Source organism: Mytilus edulis, chromosome 5 (genome assembly GCF_963676685.1).
Source record: "Mytilus edulis chromosome 5, xbMytEdul2.2, whole genome shotgun sequence".
NCBI classification, from domain to species: Eukaryota; Metazoa; Mollusca; class Bivalvia; order Mytilida; family Mytilidae; genus Mytilus; species Mytilus edulis.
The window spans coordinates 23,986,927-24,009,254 of NC_092348.1; the positions used below are offsets into that span (position 1 = coordinate 23,986,927).

Consider the following 22,328-nt stretch of genomic DNA (forward strand, 5'->3'; position numbering starts at 1 on the left):
CTTTTGAATGTGATTGTATGAATTTATAAGTATAGATTAAAATACTGTGTCGGTATTAAACGCATATTTATCGTCGATTTTTTCACGGAAACGAGACGGGGACAGGAGAAAGGATATGCCATATGGTGTTTTAATTTAAGATAAAACCAAAAAGTATGTCAACGAGCTTTTTATTCATAATGATGTAATTTTTGTATTTTTTTTTTGGTTTTATTTGTTAAAGATAACTCTCAATCATACATCAGTCAAGTTTCCTTCAAATTTCGCAAATATAACAAATATGACGTGCGATACAAGAAATCAAATTATCTGAAATTCTGTTGCAGATATTTGGACAACATGTGATCTACAATTTCATTGAAAGAGCGTTCTCTTATGAACCACCAATTAGAAAGAAGAAAAATGTAAGTACGTACTACTAGATAGAAGAATAAAGTCATGTTTTGATTTAAAGACATTTGATAAAGAAAAATCTTCCATTTATCTAAATTTTAGTTGTTTCCAGAAAAAAATAACATCACATTCAAACAAAAACAATTATATTGTAACCTATAAAATGAAATAAAAAATGTATATACAGTTTTGCAAAGAAAACCTTCAAGTAAAATTTTCTCTCAATATCATAAAAAAGAACACAAAAACCAAACTTAAAGCTTGCATTAATTTATGGTACTGCTAAGCAATCATACCTTTTTGGGATGATTGAAATTGTATCATCATCGAACCTTCAATAAAAATGTATAAAAGGAGAAAAATAAAATATTTCAAGGCAAACTGATAATTCAGTCATTATATCACGTGTACTTTCAGCTTGTGGACCGGAGAGAAGTAGTACATTGGTTGTACACAAAGAGATACCCAGGCTTTTCCAAATCGACCTTATGTACAGAGTATATGTTAAGCAGTAGAATTCGTGATGTTAACTTAAATCTACCAGGTAAAAGTAAGTACGTGTTTTATCCAAATCTTTGATACTTTCATTTTTTTTATTCATAAATATTTAAATTGGGAATGTACCAAGAGAGACAACAAACAGACAAAATTAAGAGTAAACAAAACAACAGCAGACGGCCACCAATAGATCTTCAACACAGCGCGAAAATACCGCTTCCGGAGGTGGACTTCGATTCGAGTCCAGGGTCACCCCTTAACAAAATTGTGTACAATTTCAGTGAAAATGGACGTTATACAAAACTCCAAAACATATGAATTAACTAAAATTCAAAATAATACAAGACTAACAAAGGCCAGCTAGAGGCTCCTGACTTGGGACAGGCGCAAAAACGCGGAGGGGATAAACGTGACATGTTTGCAATTCAATGCCGGAGTCAGTTTCATATTTATAAAAAGTTCTAGAACTCTAGCACTGCCCCTTCAGGAGGAATTTATATATACACGAAGCACCCCCCGCTCCCCACTTGATAATTTATTAAATCCCGTTTGGACGATTGATATTGTAATTTTATTTGTAATACCATCTCATTTTGTTTGTAGATGTCGACGAGGCTGATGATCAGGCTACACTTACCAGAAACATTTTAGGAAATGCAGTCGGGTTGCAGTTATTTCGAGAATCCCTAATCGGCACTCCGGGTGAAAAATGCTATCGATGCTGGCTTGACCTCGAAAGACATCGGCGCATGCCTCCCGGGGAACAACGCCAAAGACTGATGCTATACATAAGGAATATTTACTTGGCAGATGGCGCTATACATGAACTTAAGACTGCTGGAAGACACGCTGCGTTTGAAGGTTATACACTTTTTCGTATCTTTTTGATCTCATGCTTGATTTATAATTAAAGGCGTATATTATGATGGATGATTTTCAGAAGCAATTTTTACCAAAAACTCTAGTAAATTGAAGGGTAACAAAAAGTACACATAACAATCGATACTGGCCTGAGGGTCAATTTATGGCTATAGAAAAATTGCTTACTCTCCAAAGAATACAATTTTATTTATAGTTTTTTTAGCGGTATAAATGGAATAAAATCTCTTTGTTCTTATTTCAGGAAAACTAAATTTTGAACTTATCCCGGAAACAGAAATACAGAATCAGCTTATTGAAGATTTTGGAAGCGGAAATGTTATCTATCGTAAAAATTCAGACGATGCCTTCCAACAACTTCAACGTTTGATATTAGCAGCACTGAGAATGTATTGGGTGCCAAGATACCTACTGAATCTTCTTAAGACTGTACCAAAGCAATATCTGGCCGTTTTAAAGCGAGGAACTCCGTATGATCAACGCGCACTACAGGAACAGCGGCAGATGACTTGTAATTTAATGTTTCCAAAAATATATCACCCGGATTCATCACCGACGAAATTAATCGAGTCGAACATCGACGGTGAAATGAAGGATATACGGATAAAACCTGTTTCAGCAAGATCCGACAAACCTAGGACACAATATACTGGTTCCAGTCCTTTAGACAGGATGTCATTAGAGTCCTGTAGTATACCAGATGGTGGAGAAGATGTTAAAATTAGTGATTTTCTTTCAATAGCTGGAGGTATTATAATTGCTTTGAACTTGAAATGTTTTCAGATATTTCTTTCAATAGCTAGAGGTATTATGCTAACTTTGATTGGAAATGTTTTCAGAGTTCCTTTTATTCACTGAGAGTCAGTATAATATACCCATCAAGGCCTCAAGTTTTTGCTGTCCAATCTCTTAATCACGAACCTACCAGATGAGGGTCATTCCAGAAACATGTTATGCGCACACTGCAATTATATCAACCAGTACTTGTGAACATGCTAAGCCATGCGAGTAAATTTGACTTTAGACGGGTTTTAATGTTCTATTTAGGAAATTCGAGAACTTATCCTAAAAATGTGTAAACTTATCCCTAAATCACGAGCGTTCCTGTTTAAATTTAGTGTCCAGTGGCGAATATTTCAGGGATGTTTAAGACGATGTTGACCTTTATATCATTAGCTTTATAGTTTCTTTTGTTACATATTTAGATATCGGACTCGGACTTCTTTTAAACTTACTGTGCGTATCGCTGTATTTTTGTTTATTCTACATTGGCTAGAGGTATATTGGAGGGCTGAGATTTGACATAACATGTTTAACCCCGCAGCATTTTACGCCTGTCCCACATGTCTAGAGCCTCTGGCTTTTAATTTTAGTTCATTTATATGGTGTGTTCTTTAGTGTGGCGTCAATATTCATTACAACAATACACATTTTTGTTTAGGGGCCAGCTAAAGCCCGCCTCCGGTCGTGGGATTTTCTCGCTGTGTTGAAAACACATAGATGGAATTCGGCTGTTTTCTGTTGTATCTTTCACATATTGGACGTCATACTTAACTCCGAAATATACACAAGAAACTAAAATTTAAAAATCATACAAGACTATCAAAGGCCAGCGGCTCCTGACTTTGGACAGGCGCAAAAATGTGGCGGGGTTAAACATGTTTTTTTTAGATCTCAAACCTCCCCCTATACCTCTAGCCAATGTAGTAATAACAAACACACAAAAAGGCCGATACAAGGACAAGGAAGGTATTAAGTAGGATCACAAAAGGATTCCGTACTCTAGATATGAATAATCACTATGATAACTTTTCTTGTGAAAGAAACCACCTTTTGATATTATAAGGTGTTTGGTAGATTCTTCAATTCCTAATAATTTTTCCGATGTTTAGGTCTTTCCACTTTTCCGTGGAAAGACCTATTGGTTTTCTTCTGATTATTATTTTTTTTTTCTTCCGCCTAATTTTTTCCTTCGCTGTGTTTTTGTTTCGCAGTATGTTGGGCCATAAAAAAAGAATAGGTTTGTTGTCCCAAACGCTACCTACCCAGAAAAAAGCTGCCTACTCAAATTCTTTTATTGTCCTGATTTGAAGAAGTTTTTTTTTAATACGACAGGCATGAAGACTAATAAACACACGATACTTCAATTTCTCTTCTTGAAAAAAAAAGAAAATGCCTACCTACCTACCCACTATCTCAACCTTTGGGTAGGGTTTGGGCAAACCAAATTTTTTTTAATTGTGGCCTGGCTTAGATATTTGGAATATAATATGTTATCGAACAGTTTATACGCTTTTTTTTAATATGGTTTCTTATATGGTTGCGAAGCCATAGGAATCACAAGAAAAACAGTGTTTGGGGATATCTCCTCCCCGAACACTGTTTTTCTTGTGATTCCTAAGGCTTCGCAACCGTATAAGAAACCAACAAATTTATTTTTCCAAATTGCTCGATACATATCGTCAGGATGTTCTGTTTTATTTTAACCGAAGCCGTATAGAGATTCCATATGAGAGTTTTCCCCCTTTTATGTTTGATATAAGTAATATGCATTTCTAACTGGTAAACCATAAGTGATAGAGACCTAGGGTCTTTTGATTTGTGATCCTTGGTCCAAAAAAATGAAAATTAGGTCAAGATCAAAGGTCAAGGTCATATTCTAAATTTTGATTTTGGCTTATTTTTACTCATTTCCAGAAACCATATAAGATATCAACAAATTATTTTTCCTAAATTGTTAGTTGCGACATGTTGTAACACGTACATTTTAGTCGAAAGGGTACGTAAACATTTGATGCAAGATTTTCTCCCTTTTATATCTAATATCAGTTGTATGGTAATATAACTCATTAACAATATAAAGTAGAGACCTAGAGTCTTGATTTGAGGTCCTTGGTTTATGACATTGAAATTGAGCCCAAGGTCATGTGTTAAATTAACGTTCTTGATTTTGACCTTTGCTTTTACCTCATATGTATTCACGATAAAGGTATAACACTGTTTGCATTAGGTTGCAAGCAATGTGACCTTGAAAAAACTAACCGGAAGTAGCTATGTTTTGTAATAAATACTTGTAAAAGTATGTAAAACCATATATTTTTGGAATCAGTGTCCAAGTAAACTATAAACCAATACCGGAAATAACACCTTTTGAACCGGAAGTAGAAAATTATCTCCCTTATTTATATTCTTTTGTATAGAAACCTTACATTTTTTGAATCAGCGTACATAAGCTGTCATTTGAAGCTGAATAAAGGCAACAGTAGTATACCGCTGTTCAAAACTCATAAATCCATGGACAAAAAACAAAATCGGGATATTGACCTTTAAAACCGAATTAAAATATTTACATATCAAAATGGCTCCTTACTGGTGGAAAGACCTTCAATTGTTCTCTGAACAATTGGTTTTTAATTTTTTCTATGTTTCTACATGGACTACAAGATGACGTCTCACAGCCACTAATCAACCCCAAAACGAACGTTAAACTTTGTGACTTCTATTCGTGAAGTACTACATTATGTATTTGAACTTGCATGTGGGGGCATTACGACTTTTTCTTTCTTTAATTTACAACGATTTTTTTTTTATATAAATATGTTGGGTTTTGTTTTGTCATGCTAATGTTTGTCCTTCAGCTAGATAGCGTCCCCCTTTGTATTGTAATAATAGCTCTTCCAAAAGTTAGGATAAATACAGAACTTTATTGCTTAAAGAGGACAGATAGTTAACGATAATTTTATGTATTGTAGGTGGAAGACTAGAATATGTCGAACCTAAAGAATCAAAATCAAATATTTCATCGCAAGCATCTGATTCGTTGGATTTTGGCAGTGCTGAACCTAGGATATATTCTTCTGAAACCGTAGTATTACGAACGACAACTCCTTCGTTTACTCTAATTCGTCCAACCCTAAGTATACCCCCATCCTTAGCTACATACATCAGTGGTAAAAACCGTATCAAGAAAGACCAAAAAACTAACAGTAAGGTGATGTTTGCTCTCGCCGCGGACAATTTGGCGGGAAATCCATTACAGTCGTTCTTGAACCGTTCAGGAAAGACGAGAGACGAAAAATTGCTCAAATTGTGGACCGATGTTCGACAGTATCTAGATGCCGACGACTCACACCGAGACGAGTTTGGCCATTCTATAAAACAACATTTGGCACAGGTCATCTTCAACCAATATCTTGTAAACGGCAGTGACGATTTGTTGCCTGAAAGCGTGAAAATGTCGATATATACCAGTTTATCGCGACAAGATGATGCAACTTTGTTATGTTTTGTCCAGGACTTTGTCACAGGGGTAAATACTGAAGAATTAAATGCATCTGTTATTTTTTTTATAATTCCTTCATGTCATTGCTCATTTTAACATGGGTAGACATTATATTTGTCAATATCTTACACTGAGCTTTAGCAATGGTTCAATGCAGAAAGGCGAGTCAAGTAGAAGAAGTTGGAGTTTGAATGAAAGTTCATATACACCTCTTTTGAATTACTTACCATCCAGTTCAGGATGAGAAATTGGAGGAGACCTAATGCAAAGCACGACGATGACAAACTGTAACAAACTCGATTTTCCATTGCTTTTTCTTTAGAAAAAAATAGAATATTTAGAATATTTATAGTATAACTAATCGCCGTATTTGAATATCAAAAATAAGACAACGCGTGACCGAACGACGCATGGATTAACCCTTTCAGCGCCGAGACGTTGTTTTTTTCACATGATTACGTTGCCATACATATTTCAATGACGTTACTAAAATGATACGTAACGTAACATCAACACATTACCGTACAAGCACATGCACGATATCCTCCGTAATCGATTAATTGGACATCTCATATATTCGCGGAAATTTCCCATATCTCCGGCCATCTTTGAATTAACTTGAGTTCACGTAGCGAATGCGTATTTCCAGTGATTTTTGTTTAATTTTCAGGCTAGAATTCGAAGTTGTTTTTTTTTTATTCTTTTCTAGAATACTATTTGAAACACCCGACAATATGGAAATAAATGAAGATTCTTATAGCATGATGAATATCATTATCAATGAAGATATATTGATGAAAATATTATAGCTCAATTTATGTATTTTGATATAAAGAGGGTGGTACATGTAAAGGGTTATTTTCGTGCAACATGTTTTGACATTTTTTTTCCACGTGCAGCCGTGAAAAAGGTTGTCGTTATTCATCGTAATTTGTGAAATCGGTAAAAAGATCAATGTGCAAGAAAGTTTTGATTGTTCGTTCATCGTTAAATGGCATTTTATTTCGCCTTCTTTCGTGTAGTTAGGGGAATATGGTGTAACTCGCACCATAAGAACTATTCAAGCTGATGCATTTTCCCCTCACAACTTTCGTGAAACTTTTTCTTGCGATACTTAAGTGTATACAGTGTTCTAAAAATACCAAAATCAATTGTTTGTTTATACTCTATGATAAGAGCCTACCCCCTCTCTTTACGCCCTCTATAAAGCATCATCAAATGTAAGATTTGATATCATCGAATGATTAAAAAAAAACGATCAGTGTTCTCAGTTTCTTCATACTTGGCGCGGGTCTGTTTTTTTCTTAACCCTCTTGCTGCCGGAGGGACACATATGTTCAAACCGGCAGTGCCGGAGGGACACATATGTCCATGGATAAATTTATGCAAGCTTCTTATCAATGCTGTATCTCTTTCAATTAAAATACAGAAGAATAAACAGGGTCATGTTTTTCTCCAATTGGTCCCAAATGTAGTGGTCATTTTGTCGTGACGTCATATATCGAATGACGTCGTTGTTTGGCATGTTACGTCACAGACGTTGAGCTGTCGTATTTTCCGGCATATGAAATGCAACCTTGAAAAACGGTCGGCAGCAAGAGGGTTAAGCACCATCGATGAAGAGTTCGACTGAACACTTTGCAGATCTTTGCATATCACCACAAAATTAGGGATACCAGTATATAGCATTGTTATAATTCAACAATCATATAAGTCTCAACAATCATATAAGTCTCAACTTATTGAGTAATAGATAGTTCAGCGGCAAATATTTCACGAATATACAACACTAACTTATCTTTTTTCTGATGTATAATCTGAAATAAGTTTGCTTTAACATTACAATTGTGTGACTTATCTTTCATTTTGATTTTCCGGTTTGGTTTTGAAGAATGTCACTTTTCTGACTAGACCAGTGCATGTAGTTGAAAATATTTAGCATTCATTTTGCCTCTTTTTTTATATAACCTATGCGCAGCACGAGTTTAATCCATAGCGGCGTTCCACAAGTTGTCTTATTTTTTATATTCAAATACGGCGATTAGTTATTCTTTTTATTACATTGGCAAATCGCTTTTTTTTTATGAAATTAATGTAGAAAATGTAAGGAACTATATCTTTTTCCTGCGCATTGACAATTTGTTTTTATCTGACGTTATCGACGTCTTGACAACGCCTATTGTTGTATGACGTCAGAGAGTGAAATAACCACGTTTATTTCACATGTGAAATTGTCGGATTTTATCTAACTGGGAAATCAATGTAATTCATTGCAACCAATGTAATAAATAGTTATATTGTATTTTTAAAAAGAGGCGTTCCGCTAATTGAATACATATTACTTCTGAGCCCTCTTTTTTTGGGCCTAGGTTATCGATATCATCATGTCTTTCCGATGGAATCAAGTTGTAATGTTCTCCAGATAGTTACATTTTTATTATATTTTCAACGTAGTAGCTCCAATATTAAAACATAAGATGGAGCTACTGGGTGTGGAGGTCTAACAGAACTTATTAGCAAACAGATGGTGAATTTAAGCTTCCCACATGTCATTCAAAATTTCAAGGATAGGACCACAATGGCAATGTTACAACCAAAGCCACACACATGCATAACGAAAAAGCAACAAATCATCGCATTGAACATACTTTTTTTAACGCACGAAAGAATTTAACACGTATGTGATATAAAGCAATTCAATTACCAGTCATTGCATTTGTGGATCGTTTAGGTGTTGACATGAACATCAATTATATGGTCATTTTGACTGTCCCTCTGGTATCTTTCGTCCCTCTTTTATAAATTTCCTGGTGACAAAACTTTGAATTTTTCGAAAAACTAAGGATATTCTTATCCCAGGATTAGAGTACCTAGCCGTATTTGGCACAACATTTCGGAATTTTGGATTCTCAACACTCTTCAACTTTTTACTTGTTTGGCTTTATAACTATTTTGATCTGAGCGTCACTGCTGAGTCTTATGTAGACGAAACGCGCGTCTGGCGTATGAGATTATAATCCTGGTATCTGTCATAAATATTAACGGAAAAACTAACTTTTTACGATTTGAAAGAAAATAAGATCTTTTTCGATTTGCAAGTATTCCCATTACACTACTAAATGATATTACATCACATTTACAATATTTTATACATATTGCATACACATTGCTGATTCATCGAGACAGCTCAATATTTCTTAATTTAAATTGAGTCAAATATTTGAAATTTATATGATGTATACTCCTGATTTTACAGAGTTTAAAGGACACGTGGAAAATATTCATGCTGGCAGAAAGGAGAGCTTTCAGGAAAAAAGTGGTGAGTAGATTGGTTTGAACCGATTTAAGTGCCCCTTTCATTAGTGTGTGTTGTTATTTCTCGATAAGTTATTACATACATCTATATAATTTGTTGTGCTGTATAGCAGCTAGCTATATAATTTAGGTTTAAAGTACGTCACTGATACTACAGTGTCCGCTGATCATCTGATAAATCCATCAACACCAAATGATGTAAAAGCAGTTGTTTCTTTTATTAAAGAGTCATTAGAACTGAGGAAATGAGAACAATAACTGTTTTTATCATATATATCTCTTATAATATTGTGGAGTTTTCATTATGTTTGATCATGTTTGTTTTGTCAAAGCATTTGCCATAACCAAAATTGGTTTTTGTCTGTTTTGCAAATAAAGAATTATTAATAAGCATTTAAACCATGTGTATCGCACAGAGTTTAGTTACCAACAATCGAATAAAATAGTGTGAGGAATGAGGATGCATCTAAAATAATATGGCAGTATACAACAAATGATTGTCACTCGTATCTATTCAACTCTTAGTTTCATTTAAATGCAGAGATTGCAAAACATTAATGTCACACGTTTATGATATATACTACTGAAATAAAATGTAAATTTTGCATAAAGTAGTCGTATATATTTGAAACAATGCAAACCAATTGAACTTTTGGGGATTTTATTCAACACAAAACATTTACAGCATAGTCAGGTGTTAGCCAATCTTGAATGCACCAAATTCTGATAGCTGGAACTTACGTTGCTTGGCGATACAAATAACTTATACCTACAAAAAGGCAAATACATTAACCTGTCAAATGGTTATGTTCTTTTGTTTGTACACTTTTTCTCAATATGTCTTTTCAAATTTATACACGTACATGTATTTTATTTACTTTTAGGTTGGTAATCGCCATTTTGACAGAAACGTATTGGAATATCCACCAAATATGGACAAAGACCCGGACGACCCACTACTGTTTATCAATACATCACAAGGTATCAGTCCAGAGATGTTGTCAAAAGATTACCGTCCTAAGAGTGGGTCCATGTCAGACGAAAGACCATGGAGTCGAATGTCCGATAACTTACCAGTGGCGATAACGGATGAACAGATTATGAAAGCCTTCGAGTTTACCGTTATATTGGCTGAGTACGGTAAGACATGAAAAGGCGGGAGAGACAATTAGTGGAAATCACAAATTATTTCGAGGGTAAATTGGGATTTTGGCTACCTACCACAAGTGAAACATATTCATTTTCACCAAACACTCAGATATTCCTTAGTGGTCGAGATAATCTCGATGCCGTCAATAAACATTCAAAAGGGTAAATACGATTTTACCACAGGGAACCTGTATTTCAATAGATTCCTTTTAAGGTAGATCAAAAGTAAATGTTTTTTGAGACAGAATTTTCTTATAATTTAACAAAATGAAGATTTTCCTATGCTTTTTTCAAAAATATAATAAAAAGTATGGGTCACCGTGCTATTTTTCAAGCTATGAGTCGTTGAAAATTGCCTAAATTTGGTTAGTTTATTCATGAAAAAACACATAACAGTACATAAAAAAAATTTTATGAGATAGAATTTTGAAATAAATTGTGAGAAGATAGGTTTTATAATATGTTTTAAGAAAATAAAAAGAAAACATGGTGTCACCGAACTTGTTTTCTTGCCACAAGTAAAAATAAAAAAATTCCCTATTAGCCCAGTATAAATTTTGTGCTAAAAGAGTTATCTCCCCTTAAATGGCTCATTTGAAAAAAATGATTTTAAAAACCAAAATGGTTGATATTTGTTAAAATATTTTGAATAATACAATAAATTAGCAAGTTTTCTTTATATAAATAAACAGTCTAACAAATAAATTGCAAATCTGTTTCCAAATTTGCTGATTTGGGCAAATAACTAGACCGATTTTGTACTGTTGTTGTACAAACCAAGATGGCGGTATACCATGAATCTACCTTAAGGGGAAAATCTTTATTTATGAACAAATTTAAAAATCAATCATTCATTTAATCTAGTAATAATTATAACGTAAATTTTTTTAAATAGGAGCTACATAAATTTCTTTTCATGCGCTGCTGAAATGCGGCTACAATAAAACGGACAACTTAAAACGGGTACATGAATTAAGTATCGCAAATAACATTATCTTTTGGATCTGAAAAAATATACTTCGAATTTCTAAAAGTCGTGTCCACTTTATATGGATAAAACATGAAAATTTGTCTTGCACACCACTTAATGACAGCGTAATTAAAAAAAACAAAACATTCAACAAAGAACGTCTGCATGTGACTTATATGTTGAACAATTAACATTATTTCAATTGAATGTTTAAAACTTTTTATAACGCAAAATTACCGACGATATCTGCAAGGGGGAGTCCGCAAAAAATTTGATGAAGTTAAAAACGTAGTATAAAGCATCATGTGTGCGTAGATTAATTGTTCCCATTGATAAGAACAAAACCTATTTCTACCAATTTTTATTATACTGTATATGCACATGTGTGTATCACACCGGATCAAATACAGAATGAAACTGCCTTCAAAAACTGTGAACTTGGTGGTACACAATAGTCTCATGCCATGAAATGTAATGTTTTGACATTGTCAGGTCGGAATTGGCGTTTACAGATGTATTTTATTATTTTCAGGGAGACCCGGGATGTTTACTTACAAAAAACCGACGATAGCTGATATCATAGATGTGCTCTACAGTGATTACGGCAGTTTACACATCAACAAAGTACATCCTAAAAGACATCGTAAGTATAGATTATCTGGGTTTCTATACATTGATATCGTTAAATATTAGCCGCGAGACACATTGTGAACCTTTTGGCAAGCTCGCGCAGCGAACGATCTAAAATGCTTCATGTTTTGTCGAACGGCTGATATTAAACGATATCTATACGAGGAAACACGATTATCTGTTTATCGATCAATCATAGGTCTTTTTCCACCTTCATAAGACAGTTTACGGCAGACGACAGCAAACTTGATATTGTCTCCTCATACATTGCGACCTTCCTGATAACTTCTCCTCAGACATTGTTACGACGCTGATAATGCCTGGACTGTGATAAGCTATTTTATTTATTTAACTATAGTGAAAAATCTACCAACTCTCGTGTAATTTTATTTGAACCTTTCTCTGTATTTATATCGTTACTAGTAAACAAATGACGAACTTGCTATGCGGTAAGGGTTGAACTTTCGTTGCGTTTTTGTGAAGGTCGTACTGTGAAAGAATGGTTGCAACTTCTATGTCGTTTGTTCTCTATTTAAAAAATTTCTCATTTTCAATCATACCACATCTATTATATAAATTTATAAATATCAAACATTAATTTTGAACATGTGCCCATCATTTTGATGCGTATTATACTAAAAAAAATAAGTATAAACGAATTTTTGATACATGTTTGAATATTTTTATACGTCTTCTTTCAATTAGCATTCCTTTACAATCTTCTGAACAAACCAAAGATAGATATAGAAAACCTAAAGGTATCACGACAGGTATTATTAGACAGACCAACGATACTTGAGAACGAACCACCACGGAACAATAGACTCGTTCACAGAAGAGACGGCCTCTTAATTGAAAGGCCAACCAAACCAAGGTAAACTTATAAGTTATTATAATAACTCGTAATTATCATACAACTAACACATAGCTGCATGAGAGGGTGATATATCAGATTGTTATCCCGAGGAAACCTTGTCAATTGAGGCGATGCCGAGGGTGGCCTTGTTCTTTATCACTTATCTATTTCATCACCCTCTCAGCTATGTTCTATTTGATTTAGTATACTTTTAAAATGTTCCATCATTGTTGTCTTTCAATTTAAGATTTGAAAGTACTTTTGAAATTATGTGACGTCACGTACAGAACAACATTACCGTTAGAAAAATGCAACTGCCATATGTAAAGCAAAATGTACTTTTTTTTATTTTGACAGTCTATGAAAAACTTAGAACCTGAGCATTGTCTTTGATTTATTGGTGTTAATTCAATCAATTGTTCTTTAAATTATCAATTTGGTTGGTCTGGAATACGAGAGGGTAATATTCAAAAATTGTTTCCCGCTGAGCCATAGCATAGAATAAATTATCATCCCCGTATTAGCCAATCAAAATCTTGCATTTTAACGTGAAGTTTTATACTAGTAATTCATATCCTTTTTCTTTGTGCTGTTTATGTGATTAATAGCACATAACACAAATGTATATTGTTGACAACTAATAAAACAATGTGTTATTCACTAATACGCCTTTTCAAAATCCAAAAGCTATGGGTAATCTCATTGTTCGTACACAAAAATGAAAATAGCGATACGTCATTGGTTGTATTTCCATATTGTTTGGAACGTTTTAACCAATCAAAACTTTTTAGTGTACACTATAGAAAATATTACCTATAAAAAAATATTACCGAGAATGCATTAATTCACGAACGTCGAACTGATACGTTACACAGGTTTCGCCATACTACGTAGTTTCTATCAATAGATTTTTAAATAAAAATGATATAAAATATCAAGTGAAGATTACATATTTCTATATTTTACAATAATTGATCAGCAATGACTGCTTTAAATTATAGAATACAAAATCTTGCTATTATTTGAAATCACTTCATTATTTATATATTATTTTAAAAAAACCATTAACAGTCTTAGGAAGACATTTACAAGTGAAGTTTACCTATTGCCTTTTCTAACAATTGATCAGCAATGATTGCTTAAAACTATAAAATACAAAATCTTAGATCGTACATTGCTATTTTATTTAAAATCACTTCTTCACTTTAAAAAAATGCTAGGCTAGAAAGCGCACTCATATATGACCATGCTCTGCCCCCTTCACTTCCGGAGATGACAAGTAAAAAATCCAGACTTTTTTAGTCATCATGACGCTAACATTCCAAAAATCATGCAACATCTGGTCATACCATGTTGACCTTATTCAGTCATAATTCCGTTACCATGAATCATCAGAAGGTGAGTCTTCCCAAGTTCCCACATCAGAGTATCATTCCGTTTTTAATCAACGATTGAAGACTAAGCCTCCAATACTATGAGTCATCGCGCGGCTTATGATGTCACAATCCAATACCATGAGTTATCCAGCGCAGGTCAAATAGCGTTACGTCATAGGTTGAAACAAATCTTTGACCAAATATTTGGATTGACATGCGCTGGATGATACATGGTGTTGTGAACGTAGAATTCCGAGCGTTCATAATTTACAAGTTAAAGTCATATGAAACCTCAAATTAAAAAAAAATATGCATCTGTTTTTTATAACTAAATGGATAGTTTTCATTATAAAACTTTTGTACATATACTTTTTTCTGAGGAAAATTCTTTAATTTGTCCACATTTAGAAGAAGTTTACTTATTTTTAATTGCTTGCTTCCAGGAAGCAATTCGCCGACATATTTTCCGTATGCATAGTGACCTGAGCGTAACCCTCCTCGTAAAAATCCGGTGATCGCAATACGCATGAATCTGTCATTAAAATAAACAATTATCTGATTGTACATGTTAAACACGTGCTCAATACCCATGCTTTTTGTTATTTATTTACTATAAGGTGACAATCGGTAAACTTCGGCTTCAAAACACGGCATTTAATGAGCAGCCATATTTGTTAAATCATAACAGACAGAGAGAAAAAAAATTGACGATTATACGATATATTTGCGTAAATAATGATAAAATCGTGCACAGAGGACTTAGTTTGTGATATATACATGCATTGGTTCAAGAATTGGAAAAACATTATTTTTCACCACTCACTCGTTTCATATGACTTTAACACCATCTTTGTAGAAAATAACAGTGATTAACAGTCACGATTTATTCACACTACATCTATTATACAGACGTTACATAAACTACAAATTGCACAGCATACACTCTGACAGTACAAACATTTAACCATCTTGTTTTTCCGGCAACACATCTCTCTCTCCCACGTCACTATCACACAACGTCAAAAATACAGGAAAAAACTTTAACACTGTTTTGCGATAATATGGACATGACGACAAAGTCGCATTCACAACACATGGTATATATTGGACTGTGACATCATATAATGCCCCAATCTCATAAATCAAATCTTAGCTAGACATAAAACTAGGTTCAACCCAACATTTTTTTCTTTAAATGTCTTGTACAAAGTCAGGAATACGACAGTATGTTATCTAAAAGTTCGTTTCTATAGCATTGTCGTTTGTTTTTGTTGCACTTCACTATTACTGTTGTTACGTTGTTTTTCTCTTATATTCGATGTATTTCTCTCGGTTTAGTTGGTAAATAGGATTTCTTTTCTCTCAATCGATTTATGACTTTAAACAGCGGTATACTATTGTTGCCTTTATTTGCAAACGCACATAATCTGAAGAAATCGCTAGTCGCATGAACACTAAAAGTTGCGAGGTTTGGGCTGACGCATTGTAGTAAATTTCCTAAACGGATTCAGAAATTAACCATTCAAATTATTGGGTTTGCTGTTCCGATCACATTTTTATGTACTCCGAGTAAAGGATGAAGTTGTATGACTGAAAGACCGGTGTGCTGACAGGTTAGGCGTCTCCTGCTAAGCGTGCACCAACGACTTCACACTTTGTCAAATGCCACAATCGTGAAATTACACAATTGGTAAAATAATATAATTCAATTAACTATCTTCCTCTCATGAGGCTTAATCACTTGATATAATTTATCACCAAATTATATTTGAGTGACACGACGGGTGCCATGTAACTATATCGACGACGTAGCATATTAGATTATCTCAGGGGTTTTTTTGGGGTGTTTTATTTTGGTATTTGCAATTGTCTTGCTAAGTCTTTTGGTCTTCTATTAAGTGTATTGTGAATTTGTTTGTCTTTTCATCTTCTTATTAGTCTTCCCATGACGTTATAAATATGTTGTCTACTTAATTTGTCCATGGTATCTTCAATCTCATTGTTTTCTATATATATATCCTTTAAAATTTGCAATCGCTCACTTTTGACGTAGAATTATATTCTGTTGACAAAATAAACTACGCATCCGGAAAAAAATGCACTAATTATTGTACATAATAGATTTAGGCACGATTCTTCAGCACAAAAACATTTGTTGTGTTAGTGTTTTATGTGATAAGGGGTAAATATTTGTAATCCAGTTTTAACTTGGAAAACATTTTATTGAGTGACCCCTTTTCGCACAGCCAAGAATTAATGAAAATAAATATAAATAGTCTCACAGAGATCTTATGGATAGTGTTGCGTAGATATTTACTGACATGCACTGCTGACAGCACGTTATTCTTGCTTCGTGAAAATGTGCTCTTAAAGAGGGGCGAAAGATACTAGAGGGAGAGTCAAACTCATAAATCGAAAATAAACTGACAACACCATGGCTAAAAATAAAAAAAGACAAACAGACGATTAACAGTACACATGACACCACAAAGAAAACTAAAGACTAAGCAACACGAACCCCACCAACAAACTGGTTTTGATTATTACAAATTCGGTAAATAGTCGAATCCGGTAGGTCACATACATGAAAGGGAAGGGGATTGTTGTTACGACGTAAGGAACATATCCGATATCATCTGTGAGACGGTTATTCTATAACGGTCAACAAACTCGTGATGGCGTCCTTAATATTTACGAAGTTTGTATTATCAGATACCATTTTTTTTAATACTATACTATTGTGACGTAAATAAACGTTTAGTCTGAAGTAAGTGAACCGATAGCTGAAACTAATCTGATATCGCTTAATGTCACAATAAATCTCGCATGAGATGCAAACATATATCTTATCCGAAAACGTCAACATAGTAGCCAGATTTTTCATTTAATTAATATTCAATTGACCTCTTTTGTAGGTCTTTTATGGAAGTGCTGAATTCAGCCTTGCATTTAGATTTCTTTAGAAGATTTATGGCAAGTTTTAAAACGATATATCCTCTTGCCTTTTGGAAAAATATTGAGGAACTCCGTGAAATGCCACCAGGTCGCCTGCGTAATAATATGATCAGTAACATTATCAGGAAATATTTCAGCAAAAGTGCAAAGCAAGGTATGTTTGTTATATGTACGAGCATATGAGTTGCACTATACTTATATTATATATATTAAATCCCGCGATGAATGGCATTATTTGTGCAATACCATGGTCTTTCTCTTCGTATTTAAATTTTTAATTTTTAATCCAATTTGATAAGGGTTTTTTTTTTTGCTACTTGTGAACCATAATAAAATTATAGGGTCACCGGCCCGTATTTAAACACCAGGGTTTGCAAAATTGACAAGTATTTTACAGCAGAGACTTTATTAAGGGAATAAAAAGTGAGCAAAATTATGATATTTTTCTAAGACATTTGAATAAACTCATCATAGATACATGTACCAGGACTAAAATTTTACACTTACGCCAGACGCGTGTTTCGTCTACAAAAGACTCATCAGTGACGCTTGAATCAAAAAAATGCCAATTAAAGTACGAAGTTGACAGTTAATTTATTAGTTATGAACATATCAATGATATCTCAAGTCAACACAGAAGTGTTGACTACTGGGCTGGTGATACCCTCGGGGAAATAAATCTCTACCAGCAGTGGCATCGACCCAGTGGTTGTAAATAAACTCTTGATTGATACCAGGACTAAAATTTTACACTTACTCCAGACGCCCGTTTCTTCTATTAAAGACTCATCAGTGACGCTCGAATCAAAATATGTTGAAGAGCATTGAGGATCAAAAATTCCTAAAAGTTTTGCCAAATACAGCTAAGGTAATCTATTCCTCAGGTAGAAAAGCCTTAGAATTTCAAAAATAAAGGGAATAAAAAGTGAGCAAAATGACGGTATTTTTCAATGACATTTGAAAAAGATAGTTCTTAAAAATTTGTCTAATATTAAGAAGATTTTGCAAAAAAATGTTCAGTACACATAACTTCTTCCCTTTAAATATAAAACCAAATGTATGCTATTGCGTGTTCCAGGAGATTATATTTCCACTACATTAAATGATAAATATAGGATTCCTTACCGTCTTGAGTAACTATTGATATTTTATGAAGGAGGCATTGGTATCTTTCAGAAGTAATCCAATCTAGCAATTTAAAACTATTAATTATTCATTCCATTGTGATTTCCTCAAGGTGCTTGGTTAGACTGTAGCGACGATATTATCAAACAGATTCCTGCCATGGAAAAAGTTCCGTTAAGTGTTTTAGTATGTGCTCAAGCTAGTGTGTTCAGAGCCATGGAACGAAAATGGTAAGTTGTTGTATAGTAGACAATTCTCCAAAAATTATTGAACTACATTGTGTAAAGGACTTCATCCTGTTATATATGTAGCTAATACATACAGTGTTTATCGATATTAGTTGAAAGAAAGTATGATAAAGGAGTGGAAACAGTCGCAATTGCATTGCATTAATTTAATTCTGAATGGACCAGATTTGATCATAGTTTGTCACGTCATGCACTAATCTCATTTAACGTATACTTTTTTTCACTGTTTTAAACCTTTAGGTTCACCATTACCTATATTATTTGCTCATGTGGCCATATTTACATCCCAAATTTATTCCGAGTACTATCAAACATGTGCACCTGGAAAAGGTTTAAGGCATGACAGGAACTTGATACTTAAATTTATATGCATTTTATGATTCACAAAAAACTTTTCTGGATTTTGCTATTCATTTTTTCATTCCCACGGAAAATGCCAAAACAAACAAATTTGGGAAATAGATTTGAGAAGCTCCCCTCATATAATAAATGTTATGAGTAATATTGATTTAACTTGACAATAGATTAAAAACAGACATCTGCAAACAAGTGTGATTTAAACTGTGTAATTGAGTGGACCGTATCAAATGAAACTCATGTGTTAGTTTATTTTGTCATCTTCTGCAGACTTGAAAAAATGCATACATCAATCCAAGTAAGTTTTTCATTTTCTGAAACAGTCTAAATAATATTTAGATATCTAGGCTCTGCCATGCCTTAAAACTTGTCTAGATGCATCTGTATGTCTGTACTCATACTTAAATTTGGTGTAAACACGTCCATATTTGTCAATTCCTTTTGATGAAACTTCCCAGGTAGCACAAAAACATTTTATTGATATTTTTAAAATATATTGCAAAATATCACCAAAATATCATTCAAAAACATGTTTTTGACGTGATTTGTCTGGCTGTACTCATATGAATAGCATATTTTCTGGAAATATTTGTTCTTAATGTTTAAAGAGCATTATTTTTAAATATCTTGATTTTATATTGAAATAACATAATTTTGATATAATTCAGTTTCAATTGAAAATATCCAGACAACATCTTTCAAACATCTGGACAAAATATTCTTCTAATGTCTAGGATATGTTTTATTGATGTCTACCTAATGTTTTTTTTTTAAATACAGTCTGTCAACTATTGTCATTTTAATAAAAAGTTGAGGCATTGAATTGAATGATTATAAGTCAATTCATACATTCTACTGGTTCATATTATAATATATATATTCAGTAGATTAACAACTATCAATTGGAGAGTAAGAAAATTCACTCGTGTCAATGATGTGTTGATATACAAGAAAATGAAAAAAATGAAAGTATATTCAAATTGTATTTGCTGTTTTGGGCTGGTTTTAAATATTTTTTGTTTGTGCATAAAATTATTCAATCATTTAGGTAAATACATTTAAATGAGTCCTGACTACACAGATTTGAAAATGTTAGATAAAGAGAAGGAAGAGCACATTTTTTGTTAGAACATTGGAATAATATAATTTTCAAGTATGTGGTATAAAGGGGGAGATTTAGACAATATACGTATAGTGTCTTGAAATATGAAATTTATTTGTATGAGGCTTAGAAACGGGAAAATGCGAGGTTCTACCGAGCATTTTCCCGTTTCGTGCCGAATACAAATAAATTTCATATTTCAAGACACTATACGTATATTGTTTTTATACTGAAATCGATAAAAAAAAATTAAAAAATAATAAAAATATGAAACAAATATTATTAAAAAAAGTGTTTGGAATTTCCCCCTTGGGGTACCATTTTGAGGTATTTCCCTATGAGCGTAGTCAGGGCGGTAAGCATTGACAATTTAAGGAATTAGAAAGGGAAAATGAATTTAATTAATAACATTTGATAAACATGGTATATAAATTACCAATTTGAAGACATAACAGGTTTAAATTCATAAAAGTTTGACCATTGTTACTACACGTTGTCATGGTTGTGACGTGACGTTGTAAGTAGGCGGGGCTTATAGGTGAGTTGAGGTCATTGACGTATAAAGCTAACGTTTATACGTATAGCTTTATCTGTATAGTAAAATAGCTGATTGCAGTATAAAAGTACCTAATACATTGGCATATTGTTGGCACAATGTTGGCATATATTTCTTTATTGGCATGAAATATCAATGACATTTTTTTATAAACACTGTTTAAAAAACTTTGAATTAGGCAAAATACAAAGAATTTTCTAGTTCTAGGCACGGATTATCGTAGTCCTATAGAGTCCTATTTGGTATGACTTTATCATTTTGATTTTTTACTGGGTCCTCAATGCTCTTAGAACACAATCGTTATTCGCTAGATAATTTTTCTTTTGACTTGATTTGAATTTTCATTTAAGTTAGATTAGAATTGTTAAGACTTTTCTATCAAAAATGAGGAGACATTCATGTTAATCTGATTAAAAACTTATATAAAAAAAAATTCTTTTTCATATCAAACATCATGGACTTCACACAAATATCACTAACAAGCACAAGAAAAACATTTGTCGTACATCTTACAAATATCAATTAAAAATACTATGTAAAAATGTTTATAAAATATTTCTTTTTTCATATCAAACATGTGCCTCACTCAAATATCACTGACAAACATTTGGAGAACATTTCTAGCATACATCTTACTAATATCTATTAAACATATTATCTTAAAACTATTATGAAACAGTCTTTAACTAATATTTTCTAAATAAAATCGAAAAAATATATTGTTATGATGTTATTGAAATATTCATTAGTTATTACCATTTTTATTTTTTTGATTAGGACAAGAAAAGTATATTGATGTTACATCAAAAAGATATTTTATTATACATCAAACCTATGCTTTTCATAGATGTAAATCAAAAATGTTTTATAAATATTACTTTTACACATCTAAAAATTATATTATATATATTAAATGTTATATAAAAATGTCCATCAGATATTGATTGAATATTGCAAAGAAATATATCCTCGACATACAATTGTTCTCATTCATAAAACTGTCTATTTAACGTTTTAAAAACATCAGCAAAGAATATTTATTATTCATTATAAAAAAATATTTCCAAAAAATGTGTTTATTTTAGCAATCAAACATTAGGACGAAATATTATTGTTAAAATATCATTAATGCATAATTTCTGATGTAAAAAAATGTCTTTAAAATATTTTTTGGTAAATATTTTTGAAAAACATATATATAACCAGTCAATAATATCATGAAAATATTATGTGTTAGCTGGGTTAACTCTCGGTTACAAATATAATGCAAATACTATGCAAACCTTTGTTAAAATAAGACAACACATACATTAATTTTAAGGCAAAACGGACCAATAAGTCCCGTTATAGAGACAACCATCTTGTTTGATGAAGCAAAATCCGTTTTTCAAAATTCAAGTTTACACGATTTAATCCTTTGATTGCGACATTATTAAACATGGAAGTTACGTTGTAAGCGGTATCTTTTTTATATCGTGCGAAGAATAACATGCATAATACGTCCCCAAAAAGGATTTTCCTGACTCCAGATCTAAACTTCAGACTTTTTACTGTGAAGGGTTTATTTGAACTAAACGGGTGTTAATAATATGTTTTAAAATAGAATATAAGTAGCACACATATGCTGCTTCTATGGA

At 32.8% G+C, this 22,328-nt stretch overlaps 1 protein-coding gene across 1 annotated transcript in view; it reads left to right on the forward strand.

Annotated features, from left to right (window-relative positions):
• The window catches only part of LOC139523232 (regulator of G-protein signaling protein-like), a 37,264-nt gene that overhangs the window by 1,166 nt on the left and 13,770 nt on the right, over nucleotides 1-22,328 (forward strand). Inside the window, exons 3-13 of the mRNA XM_071317078.1 lie at nucleotides 327-404; nucleotides 811-943; nucleotides 1,495-1,752; nucleotides 2,015-2,518; nucleotides 5,523-6,079; nucleotides 9,309-9,371; nucleotides 10,252-10,507; nucleotides 12,019-12,129; nucleotides 12,822-12,990; nucleotides 17,264-17,457; nucleotides 18,541-18,658. Coding sequence (XP_071173179.1) covers nucleotides 327-404; nucleotides 811-943; nucleotides 1,495-1,752; nucleotides 2,015-2,518; nucleotides 5,523-6,079; nucleotides 9,309-9,371; nucleotides 10,252-10,507; nucleotides 12,019-12,129; nucleotides 12,822-12,990; nucleotides 17,264-17,457; nucleotides 18,541-18,658 — 2,441 coding nt within the window. The remainder of the gene's footprint in view (nucleotides 1-326; nucleotides 405-810; nucleotides 944-1,494; nucleotides 1,753-2,014; nucleotides 2,519-5,522; nucleotides 6,080-9,308; nucleotides 9,372-10,251; nucleotides 10,508-12,018; nucleotides 12,130-12,821; nucleotides 12,991-17,263; nucleotides 17,458-18,540; nucleotides 18,659-22,328) is intronic.